The sequence below is a fragment of the Colletotrichum navitas genome (assembly GCF_030913465.1).
Source record: "Colletotrichum navitas strain CBS 125086 chromosome Unknown LY79scaffold_65, whole genome shotgun sequence".
Classification (NCBI taxonomy): Eukaryota; Fungi; Ascomycota; class Sordariomycetes; order Glomerellales; family Glomerellaceae; genus Colletotrichum; species Colletotrichum navitas.
Window position 1 is genome coordinate 175456 of NW_026850611.1, and position 10443 is coordinate 185898.

At 39.8% G+C, this 10443-nt stretch overlaps 5 protein-coding genes across 5 annotated transcripts; 4 read left to right on the forward strand and 1 right to left on the reverse strand.

Annotated features, from left to right (window-relative positions):
- Positions 1–4215: 4215 nt before the first annotated feature.
- LY79DRAFT_564088 (uncharacterized protein) lies at positions 4216–4950 on the forward strand (the record flags this gene model as incomplete). Its single annotated transcript, XM_060558613.1, has 1 exon — positions 4216–4950. A coding segment is annotated over one exon (334 nt), but the record flags the coding sequence as incomplete, so codon positions are not given.
- Positions 4783–5469, forward strand: LY79DRAFT_672456 (uncharacterized protein; the record flags this gene model as incomplete). The annotated part of the gene is made up of 1 exon (XM_060564063.1): positions 4783–5469. One exon carries the CDS (start codon positions 4783–4785, stop codon positions 5467–5469), a length of 687 nt encoding a protein of 228 aa, XP_060410677.1.
- A 1225-nt stretch (positions 5470–6694) lies between these two features.
- Positions 6695–6958, reverse strand: LY79DRAFT_564090 (uncharacterized protein). The gene has a single exon (XM_060558614.1). It carries the CDS (start codon positions 6867–6869, stop codon positions 6708–6710), a length of 162 nt encoding a protein of 53 aa, XP_060410678.1. The 5' UTR covers positions 6870–6958; the 3' UTR covers positions 6695–6707.
- Positions 6959–7365: 407 nt separating this feature from the next.
- LY79DRAFT_522518 (uncharacterized protein) lies at positions 7366–7707 on the forward strand (the record flags this gene model as incomplete). The annotated part of the gene is made up of 1 exon (XM_060555455.1): positions 7366–7707. A coding segment is annotated over one exon (342 nt), but the record flags the coding sequence as incomplete, so codon positions are not given.
- A 565-nt stretch (positions 7708–8272) lies between these two features.
- On the forward strand, positions 8273–10430 carry LY79DRAFT_564093 (amidase). The gene has a single exon (XM_060558615.1). The coding sequence runs from the start codon at positions 8539–8541 to the stop codon at positions 10216–10218; it is 1680 nt and encodes a 559-aa protein (XP_060410680.1). The 5' UTR covers positions 8273–8538; the 3' UTR covers positions 10219–10430.
- Positions 10431–10443: the final 13 nt, after the last annotated feature.

Genomic DNA, 10443 nt, shown 5'->3' on the forward strand with positions numbered 1-10443 from the left:
TTATTAAAGTTAAGAGTCTAAAATAAAAGAATACTTTATTTACTAAGAGGGTTACTAGCTAATCTACTATTAAGGTTTTTTTAGTAGGTAAGTAAATAGTATACTTTATAAGCTTATTAACTATAACTAAGATACTATTATATACTTTACTATTAAATCTTTTTAACTTTAGTAGCTTAGTAATAAAGTTTATAGTAACTTACTTTTATAGTTAGTTAAGTAGTAAAAAAAAAGCTAGTTTTTTATAAGGTAAATAGTGCCTTAGTTTTATATATTAGTAAGTAGTATATATATTAATATACTTTTTAATATCTTTTTTTATTAATTTCTAAAAGAATATTTATCTTATATATTTTATTATTTAGGTTACCTCTAGGTGCCCCCCTAATAGTTTATTATAAAATACTATAAGTAACCTTATTCTTATTATATATCCCTCTAGTACTATAAGCTTACCTTAGTATTAAAGTAACTTATTTTTCTCTTTAGCTTAGTAACTCCTTAGTTATTACTACTTTTTAGACTAAATCTACTTGTCCTTTAGTTATACTATAGTAACTTCCTTTTTTAGGGCAGTAGTAAGTTCCTCTAAGGCTACTATATCTTAACCTAGTAGTCTACTATACTTAATTACTACTACCTTCTTTTTAAACCTACTAAGAAAGTTCTCTAAGAATATACTTTATACTTTTTTTTCTTTTTTTTTACTAAGCTAGTAGTCTAGCCTTTATAAAAGTCTATTTACTATATTATTTTTACTTAAGTAATATTTAATTTTAAAATTAAATAATAAAAGGTCTTATAGTAACCTAGCTTAGTAGCTATTAAGTTATAGCTTAGCTACTAAGTAATAGTACCTTAGGTAGTCTATTAGGAATATAATATAGTACTAGGTGTATAAGAGATAGTGCCTCTAATATATAGCTACTTCTTAAATTATAAGTAACTTAGCCTCTAGTACTCTATAGTATAACTTTACTCTCTAGAGTTTTTATAATATATAAGCTATAAGGTACTAGGCTCTCTTATAAAGCTAACTTAGTACTACTTTTATTATAAAGTTAAATATATTTATTTTAACTTAAATAAGTAATATAAGATTAAAATACTATAAAATAAAAGTATAGGTAAATATAGTATAGATCTTATAAAAGACTTTTTTAGCTTCTTTTATAATTACCTATTCTTTTACTACTTTAGTAAATAGTTAGTTAATAAAAAGAAAATATACCTTAGAATAGTTCTTAATAAACTACTTATAAAAATTTATAAACCTTAAGAAGGTCTATATCTCTTGTACACTAGTAGATAGTAGCTACTAGGTAATTACCTTTATTTTCTCTTATTCTATTAAAATACCTTTATTAAATACTATAAAACCTAGGAAGCTAATAGACTTAGTATAAAAGAAGTACTTCTTAGGGTTAGTGTATAGCCTTATAGTATTTAACTAGCTTAGTACTATCTTTACTACCTCTATATAGCTTTTCTTGTCCTCTATAAAGATTAAGATATTATCTAGATAAATAATATAGATAATATCTACTAGACTTACTAAAGTATTATTAATATAGGATTAGAATATTATAAGTATATTAACTAGCCTAAAAGGTATAACTTAATACTTATAGTATTTATAGTAAGTATAAAAGGCTATCTTTTATTTATCTTTACTATAGATCTTTACCTAGTAGTATATATCCTTAAGGTCTAGCTTTATAAATTATATTACTTTTACTAAATAGTCTAGGATTTTTTTTATTAAAAGTAGTAGTACTTAGTTCTTAATAGTAATCTTATTAAGCCTATAGTAGTTAATATAGAAGTAAAGCTTACCTTTTTTCTTAAGTATAAATAAGATTAGTACTTTTACTAGTAACTTTAAAGGCTATATTTAGCCTTTAGCTAAGGATTTATTAATATACTTCCTTAGCTTCTCTAGCTTCTTTTTTACTAGTAAGTAAATAAAGCTAAACAGTAGTACTATACCTAGTTCTAATTCTATTATATATATCTATATATTATCCTTTACTAGCTTTATTACTAGGTCTATATTAAATATATAGGCCTATTTTCTATATTCCTTTAGTATTATAGCCTTTATATTACTAGCCTTACTAGCCCCTTTGTCTTTCTTTAGTATATAAGTAAGTATCTTTAGTGCCCCCTCTAGTGTCCTATACCCTAGGTGTTAGATTATAAAGAGGTCTATAAGGACTACCTTAGTATCTTTTAGGGCTTTTCTAACTACTCTTTAGCCTTATATAAGTTAAATATAGTCTTTATCTAGTAGATAAGTCTAGCTAATTATTTTTTACTTAAGGTTAAGCCTTACTACTTACTCTTAAGGGATCCCTAGAATAATATTATATTTCTTTATATTACTTACTTATAAAGTATAGCTTTATATCCTTAATATTCTAATATTATTCTTTACTTTTAATACTATTTTCTTTAAACTATAGTCTAAGGCTTTACCTTCCTATATACTCTATAGTAGTAGTCTTTTCCTATAGACTACTAGTAGCCTTTTTATATATAATATTCTTTAGTATATAAGGTTTTTATTTACCCTTAGGTTAATTAATACTTTTTTTTTTCTTTATATATTATTTATCTTAGTATAAAAGTCTACTTTAAATTAGTAGTATAGCCTTTTTTCTTAAGGTAATTAAATAGTATTAACTTTTATTACTTTTATTATATACTATTTACCTAAGTATTTAGGCTAACTATACTTATAGTACTTCTCTTTAGTATAACTAGTTAATAAATACCTTAGCTTACTATAGTTAAAGTAAGTTAAAAAGTACTATAGCCTAGTTAAAAGTAAATAGTTATCTTTTTTCTTTTTTACCTTTAGGGCCTTTAGCATTAGTATTAATATACCCTAGGTTATTATAAGTATAAATATAGAGTATATAGACTAAGGCTTTATTATAAGGACCCTTATATTAAGACTTAGTAGTATAGCTAGGGCCTACTAGTCCTTTTACTCTTAATTTTACCTCTACTAGTCTACTAGTTTATTTTTAGTATAGGCTTTAGCTAGTGTTTTAGCCTATTATATAGTATTATTAAAGGCTTATTATATCTCTAGTATCCCTTAGGCTAATATATAGCTCTTTAGATTAAGTAATAACTAATTAAGTATATAGACTACCTATTACCTTTTAGCTTATAAGTTAAAGTACTTTACTTTAATAATTTTATACTTATTAATAAATTACTAGTATAACTAGTTAACTTTTTACTTTATATTATTAAGCTTTACTACTATACTAAAGGCCTATATATTAGTGTTAGTAATATTATTCTTTAACTAGGTCTCTATTACTTTCTAAGTTACTTCTTTTATTTAGCTATTATAGTAGGCTTTAATATACTTTTACTACTTATACACTAGGTTACTCTCTAGTATAAAGCTAGTGTACTATACTTTACTTTAGTTATTCTTAAATTCTTTTTTTATAACTTTAAATTATTCCCTTAGCTTAAATAAAAAGTCCTAGAGGTTATTTTATATACTTCTTTTATATTAGATTAAAGGTAACTACTTTAATAGTATATTAATATAGTAGTACTTATACTTTAGCTAAAGAGTAGTAGCTAAGCCTAGTGTATTATATACCTCTTTAATAAAGGCCTTATTTATTAAAGCTAAAATTTAGTTAACTATTTTTTTTTTTTTAGCTTTTTTTACTTACTTCTTTAAAAAGTACTTAAGCTTCTTTTTTATTATTTTTTTAAAGTTACTTTAGAGCTATTATTATACTAGTAGGCCTTTATTTTCTATCTATGCCTAGGTGTTACTACTGTCTAAAGTTAGTTACCTAAAGGTAATACTTATACTTTACTAAGTAGTAGCTTAAGTATTAAAAGGTAATATTATAGCTTTAATAGTTAGTATACCTAAGGATAAGTAAAGATTAAAATATATTAAAAGTATTATAGTACTAAGTAAAAAAGTCTATAAATAGTATAGTTAGGGGTTAATTATAACTATTTTCTAATTTACCTTCTCTTAATTCTTTTGTTCCTATAAACTCTGCTTTTGTGTAACCCTTAGATAATAGTTTTCCTGGTTGTGGCCCTACAGCTGGTGGTCCCCTGGTGCCCCCTACCTCTGGCACCTGACAAGCATCACCTGGGGGCGTACCTCTAAGTTCTGACAAATCTGGGGTATGTTCTCGTTTTCCGGTTCAGGCTGAGGGGCATGCCGCGAGATATTGAAGAGCCCATTGCGTGCGATCGCGAGATCCTTGGGGAGACCACGAAAGGATCCGAGCCATATTTTCTAGCGCTCAATAGCCTTGCTTCCTCACTCCACATTCGATACATGAAACGAGGGGGGCAAGAAGACGAGGAAGAAACACAACAACTACTGCAAGAGTTGCTATCTTCAATAGATCCTGGGTCAAAGATTCGCAATGTCGCCATCGGTCAGCTTGGTGCGGTTGCCATTGCAAGGTTCGATAAGACATGCTCAGTGGAAGATCTAGACGAGGCCCTGATCCATTTCAAGATGGGCTTCGAAAGCTGCGCCTAGGAAGACGGCGCTTGGAGGGAATTCCTCCGGCAACTTATCGACCTTTATACGACAAGTCACGAGTACATGCAAAGCCTTCAAGACATGGATAGCGTGGTCCAATACTCTTGTTATTTGAGTCGACTCCAGTCATCCACAGCTCGCGGGGTCAAGATCTCCTGAAACACCTTCGACGGATTCAACAATGCGCGTTTGCCAAGCAATCGATCGAGGCGGTCGACAGTGCCATCGAGATGTCCCGGGCTGCATTTCCACGAATGCCGGAAGGATACCAGGATAAGGAGCGATCACAGCTTGTCTTCACGCACCTTCTATCTCAGCGTTACGTCTTATCTAACCCGGTGGAAGATCTCATCTCTTTGTCCGAATATACCGCGTCAATAATTGCCGGCTACAATGCGAAAATAAGGTCGAGCTTCGGAAAACAAGAAGTGCATGAGAACGAAATGTGGAGGTTCACCAGCTGCTTGAAGAAGCTGGCTGGCGCACCAGTCAACAGCCCTATGCATCAACTGACTGAGGAAGAGTTGATGGGGGCGTTCCTGTCCTGTTTTGATTTGAACAGTAAGCAATACGGTCCCTCGGCACTGGAAACGATCTATTTGCAGAACGGAAAACGATTAGGAGTCCTAGCCGCTGCCGCAGAGGCTGATATCATACTTTCTGACGGCGATATCGAATCCGAAACGATGAGAGTCAAAAGCGAAAGGACAATCGGGGACGTAGAATTCCTGGAGAGTCTGCTCAGACGCCCATCCGAATATAAGGCTGAATTCGGTCTGCGCAAGTTGGCAACAGATCCTGAGATCAATCACATTCCCTTTGACTTTTGGGATCTAGTTCGACACGTGCTGGGGTACGAAGACGGGTCAGTATCTCCCGCCGAATTCTTCGCCAGAGAGGAGCGAATGGAGAGGTAATCCCTGGAAAAGGGTCGATCAGAGGGAAGGCATCCAAACCCGAGGCTGTGTCATTGGTGCCGCCAACTAACGAAGCCGCTACAACCAATGGGCCAAGGATTTGAACTCAATGCAGGCAGATACATGGTACCAATTCTCGGCGATTTGAAAATGATTTTGTATTGCAGAGGGGGGAGTGCGCCATTTGCAGCTTGGCGGCTTCAATCATCACGACAGACAAGGGGGAGCTTCACTCGGGCTTCGAGCAATCGGATGAAGAGGCAAGGGGGGTTACCATGGGTTCAGGAAAGCCCTCAACTGGAGAAAGCGTTCTGAGAATCAAATGTGGCGTCTATCATACCGGAGAGTTGAGACTGCTCACGGGTGACAGTTTTCGCCAGGCGCTTCGACAAGGACGGGAAGCAGACACCGCAGTCTCGCTCCAAACCTTGCTGGGCGACAGACATGGACCTGTTTATAACACAGGGGGGTAGCAAGTCAACCTCGGTTTGATCAGCGCATGGCTGAGAGATTGTGATCACAACCACAGTTCTATTTGCAATCATTCTCGACCTGGAAAGCAAATAAAGACCAAGATCCCCCTAACATTTATCGATGTCGTTCAGCAATGCCTTGTAATCATAGGATATGGTAGGGTCCAGTATTATGCAAGCTAGTCCACTTCAAGGACAAGGCAAGGGACAAGTGTATTCCGGAAGTCTCAGTCGATCAGAGAAACTGATTGCTCGTCACTAGAAATATGTTGTCAATCGGCCTAGAGACAAGGAATTGGAAGCAACGGGGTGGATCACTTAAAAGTCACATGACCCTATTGTTCTCTACAACAATGGTTGTTGGTCAATTTATATAAAACGCTAAGATACTACTTGGCAAGCAAAGGGAAATAACAAGAAATATAGAGCTCAGGCTTCAAGCCCAATACCAATTTCCACGCCACAAGAAGAAGAGCTCAACGTCAAACCCGCGCAGGCAATCTTCAGCCCAGTTATAATAAACATAGACCACACCCCCAAGGTCGCGTAATCCTTTTTATACTAAGCAAGCTTCTCCCCCTCCAGGCAGTCAGCAACATAGGTCTAGTTCACCTACACCACGTAGGTATCAAGCCTCTTATAAGCCTCGTAGTTAAAGACAGAGGACCAGAGAATAAAGCTAACATCAGCTTTAGCAGTAACAAGTACTCCCGCAGCAGCAAGCACAGGGGCCCCTCCGCCCAGGACGCCGCCATATTCAGAAGCCTACGTATCCCCCCACCAAAACAAGATAGAGGCTGTAGAGAACACAGGCATACTCCACAGGAAAGGCTCAATTTCACCGCAGTTAATAGGGAAGTCAAGCCAGCGCAGATCTAGGACAAAGTGGCCTAGATCCAGCAAGCCAGTCTCAATCCCCATGCCCATCGCTTCTAGTCTCAGCAGCAGGCAGTCAGTTTAGCAGAGCTTAAACCAGACCTTGTCCATAGCGAAATCAATGTCAAAATAGATAAAAAGTACTAGCTAAAAGTTCCAGAAGGTAGCTAGAGGGGACGTTATTTTTAGAGAAATCTGACGGTTCCGCAATATAAGCTCATAAAATGAGGCCTCCGGCTGGCCAGAGACGGGAACAGCCTGGTTGGGGGGGAGAGAGATGCGACAAGTACATATGCGGTCACTTGGAGCAGTGTTGTCTCTACTCTCACGGCGGGGCAGTGGCTGCAGTTGTCTAATCGATGGCGTCGGTTCACAGCTGCGTGATCCTTGCATCCCTAAAGGTTCAGGATATTCCACAATTTCAGCCATTGCCACTGTATCCTTCTGGTGAGCATCAAAATACATTGATATTCTCGCGGAGATGGAAGCCCAAGTCTACGAAGGCAAACCAGGCGCACCGATGCAAGACGGTATGTTGAAAACATAAAAAACATACAACACCAGGTATTCGCTGGTCGTCACCGACCCAACTACTAATCCGGCCCTCACTGGCTTATCTATGGGAGAGCGGACGGGATCCCGAGTTCTCCAGTGGGTATGGTCGTATGTGATGATTTTGCATTGCAATGTAGACTATACAGTAATGTCGTATGACTGCGGGACAGTTCAAGTATTGCCCTTACTGACATCATCTAGATGGAGCAAAGGCGGCATCTTATTGTTTCATGCTTCCCTCAAATACCAACATCCAACTGGACTTCAATTTATCTTACAAGCTTACGCACTTGCACTTCAACATATCACTCTCCACAATCTCTTTTTTCCATAGTGATCAGTTTTAACATATCCCACATGCAGCTAAGCCATCTTCCACCACACCACTCCCTCTTCTTACTGGTAAGATAGGGGATGGAAGCGGCGGCTAGCTCTCGGGTATCAGTCATCGGGACGCATCTGAAATTGAGAATCGTCATATTTTAAATGAAAGACGACACAAGGTCCGTACGAATGCGTTGTTGGACTTGCTTACCATCCCAGAATGGACGTAATCGAGCGCATCCAGCCGCTCAGCAATTGCCAGCGAATACGCCGTGGAGCTAACCGCTGACTCCACTTGGCCAGCGGGGCGTTTATAGCTTATATAGAGGAGACTCATGAAATCATGAACGATCACAGCTGTCCCAATATCATCCGGTGAAAGGCGGTGAGTGCGCGCAAGCCGGGTTGCTGCCGGTCAAAGCGCCGGGACCGTTGCCGCAAATCCGGGCCGGTCCGAGAATAGCTCCATTAAGTCCCGAGTTTCCTCCGAAACATGCATACCGAGTGCCGTTCGCCGGCTCCAGTTGCATTTTGATCTCAAGTAAATTATCGAGATTCATCTGTTCAACACTCTAGCCTGATGAGGCAGCCATACAATATATTCATATGCAAATTAGACAAATACCCCACCAATCGCACGAATCCCCAGACTGGATGACACGAGATTCCTGACCGGGGTTGCAATCCTCCGAACCTATTTAGGGCCGGTGTTCGCCCAAAAGAACGCGTCCATGGACATCACGGCTACGTCTGCGCCACGAAGAATTCTCCGACTTTGTGGTGCATTGGTGATTCATGAGAACAAATCTCATATCAGCTGTACTTGAATAACACCAGCAACATGGCGTCATCTTGGTTTGCCAAGGCCGTCTCACGCCTTTTATGTTCGGTGTATGCAGCTTCATTCTACCGACGGCCTTCAACTGCCAGTTTTCCGCCCCTTCTAGACGCAACTCTAGATGATCTACAGCAAGGGCTCGATAGCGGTCTCTTCACTAGCGTTGACTTGGTGAATGCCTACATTGCTCGCATTGACGAGTTGAACGATGACCTGCACGCCATCGCCGAGATCAACCCTGACGCAGTCTCCATTGCTGCTTCTCTAGACCAAGCGCGAAAGCAAGGTGAGCCTCTTCTTGGGCATCTACACGGCATCCCAGTGCTCCTGAAGGACAACATTGCGACCGGCGACAAGATGAATAACACTGCTGGCTCTTTCGCGCTCGTTGGAGCGAAAGTTGGCGAAGACAGTAACGTGGCGGACAAGCTCCGCAGAGCCGGTGCCGTTATCCTTGGTAAGACCACCATGGACCAATGGGCGACTTTTCGGGGTACCAACTCCAGCGCTGGATGGTCTGCCCGAGGGAACCAGCCGATCGGGGCGTTTTATCCAAACCAAGACCCGTCGGGGTCCTCCTCAGGAAGTGGAATCGCATCTTCAATCGGTCTCGCGTGGGCTTCACTTGGCACGGAGACACTGGGATCTATCACTATGCCTTGCGATGTCTCCAATCTCGTGGGGATCAAACCTACTCTCGGTCTCGTCTCACGGCACCTCGTCATACCGATTACTGAGCATCAGGATGTAGTCGGTCCGATGGCTCGTACGGTGAAAGATGCCGCGCATTTACTAGCAGCTATCGCAGGCCCGGATCCCCGAGATAACTACACTTCAGCGATACCGTTCACGGAGACGCCAAACTACGCCGCAGCTTGTGTTGACTCAGGTCTCCAGGGGAAACGAATTGGTATCCCGAGGCATCTGTTCAAAGACGCACCTTGGCCGAATACCAACTACTCCATCTCCCTCTTCGACTCTGCGGTAGAAACTCTGAGATCTGCCGGAGCTGAAATTATTGACAACATACGGCTTCCCCTGGGTGACCATGTTACACAGCTACTCAGCCTATCTGGCCAGGTCATGGGTGCAGACTTCCTCGTAAACCTCGAGGAATACTTTGCGAAGCTCACCTACAACCCTTACAACATCACCACGGTCGCCGAACTTCGAAATTGGACGCAAGGCGACCCACGCGAAGGCTATCCGGAACATAATACTGCAGTGTGGGATGGAGAACTTGTCAGAGGCATTCGCAACACCGATCCCCTCTTCTGGGAGCTTTACACCGAGAGACAGTATTTTGCGGGTCCTCTGGGGTACGAGGGAGCTTTGAAGAACCATTCGCTCGACGCTCTGGTGCTTCCAACGAGATATGTACTGGGTCCCGCGGCGCTTCTAGGCACGCCGGTCATAACTGTTCCTTTCGGAAGGCATCCGGACGACACACCGATTGTGAAGGATGACCTCGGCAATCTCGATGTTTTGGCACCGAACTTGCCTTTTGGTATTGGTTTTGCTGGTGCAGCGTTCAGCGAGGAGAATTTGATAAGCATGGCATATGCTTTTGAGCAGAGGACCAAAGCTCGGACCGCGATCAAGCCATACATCCAGCCAAAAACCGAGCTAGGGGATATTGTACAGTCAAAAGAATGGCGAACGAATCGTCTGGATCTGTTGTAGATCAAAGACTATGGCTGTGGTCATCTAACTGACGTTCATCATGTTGTTACAAAATGGTAACATTTGGGCCACACTACGCCTCATCGGTGGAATAGGAAATTTCTTCCAACCTGACGCTATCACACCACGGTAGAATGAATTAATTTTAGACCATTCCGTTTCCTCCATTTCCAAGACTTTGTCAGCAGAACACAGTCTCCCATAGATAAGGCTGCCCTCACTGGA

Excerpts from the sequence above, each read along its gene's own strand:
- LY79DRAFT_564090 (XM_060558614.1), bottom strand. The coding sequence starts at position 6,869 with ATGGGCATGGGGATTGAGACTGGCTTGCTGGATCTAGGCCACTTTGTC.
- LY79DRAFT_564093 (XM_060558615.1), top strand. The coding sequence starts at position 8,539 with ATGGCGTCATCTTGGTTTGCCAAGGCCGTCTCACGCCTTTTATGTTCG.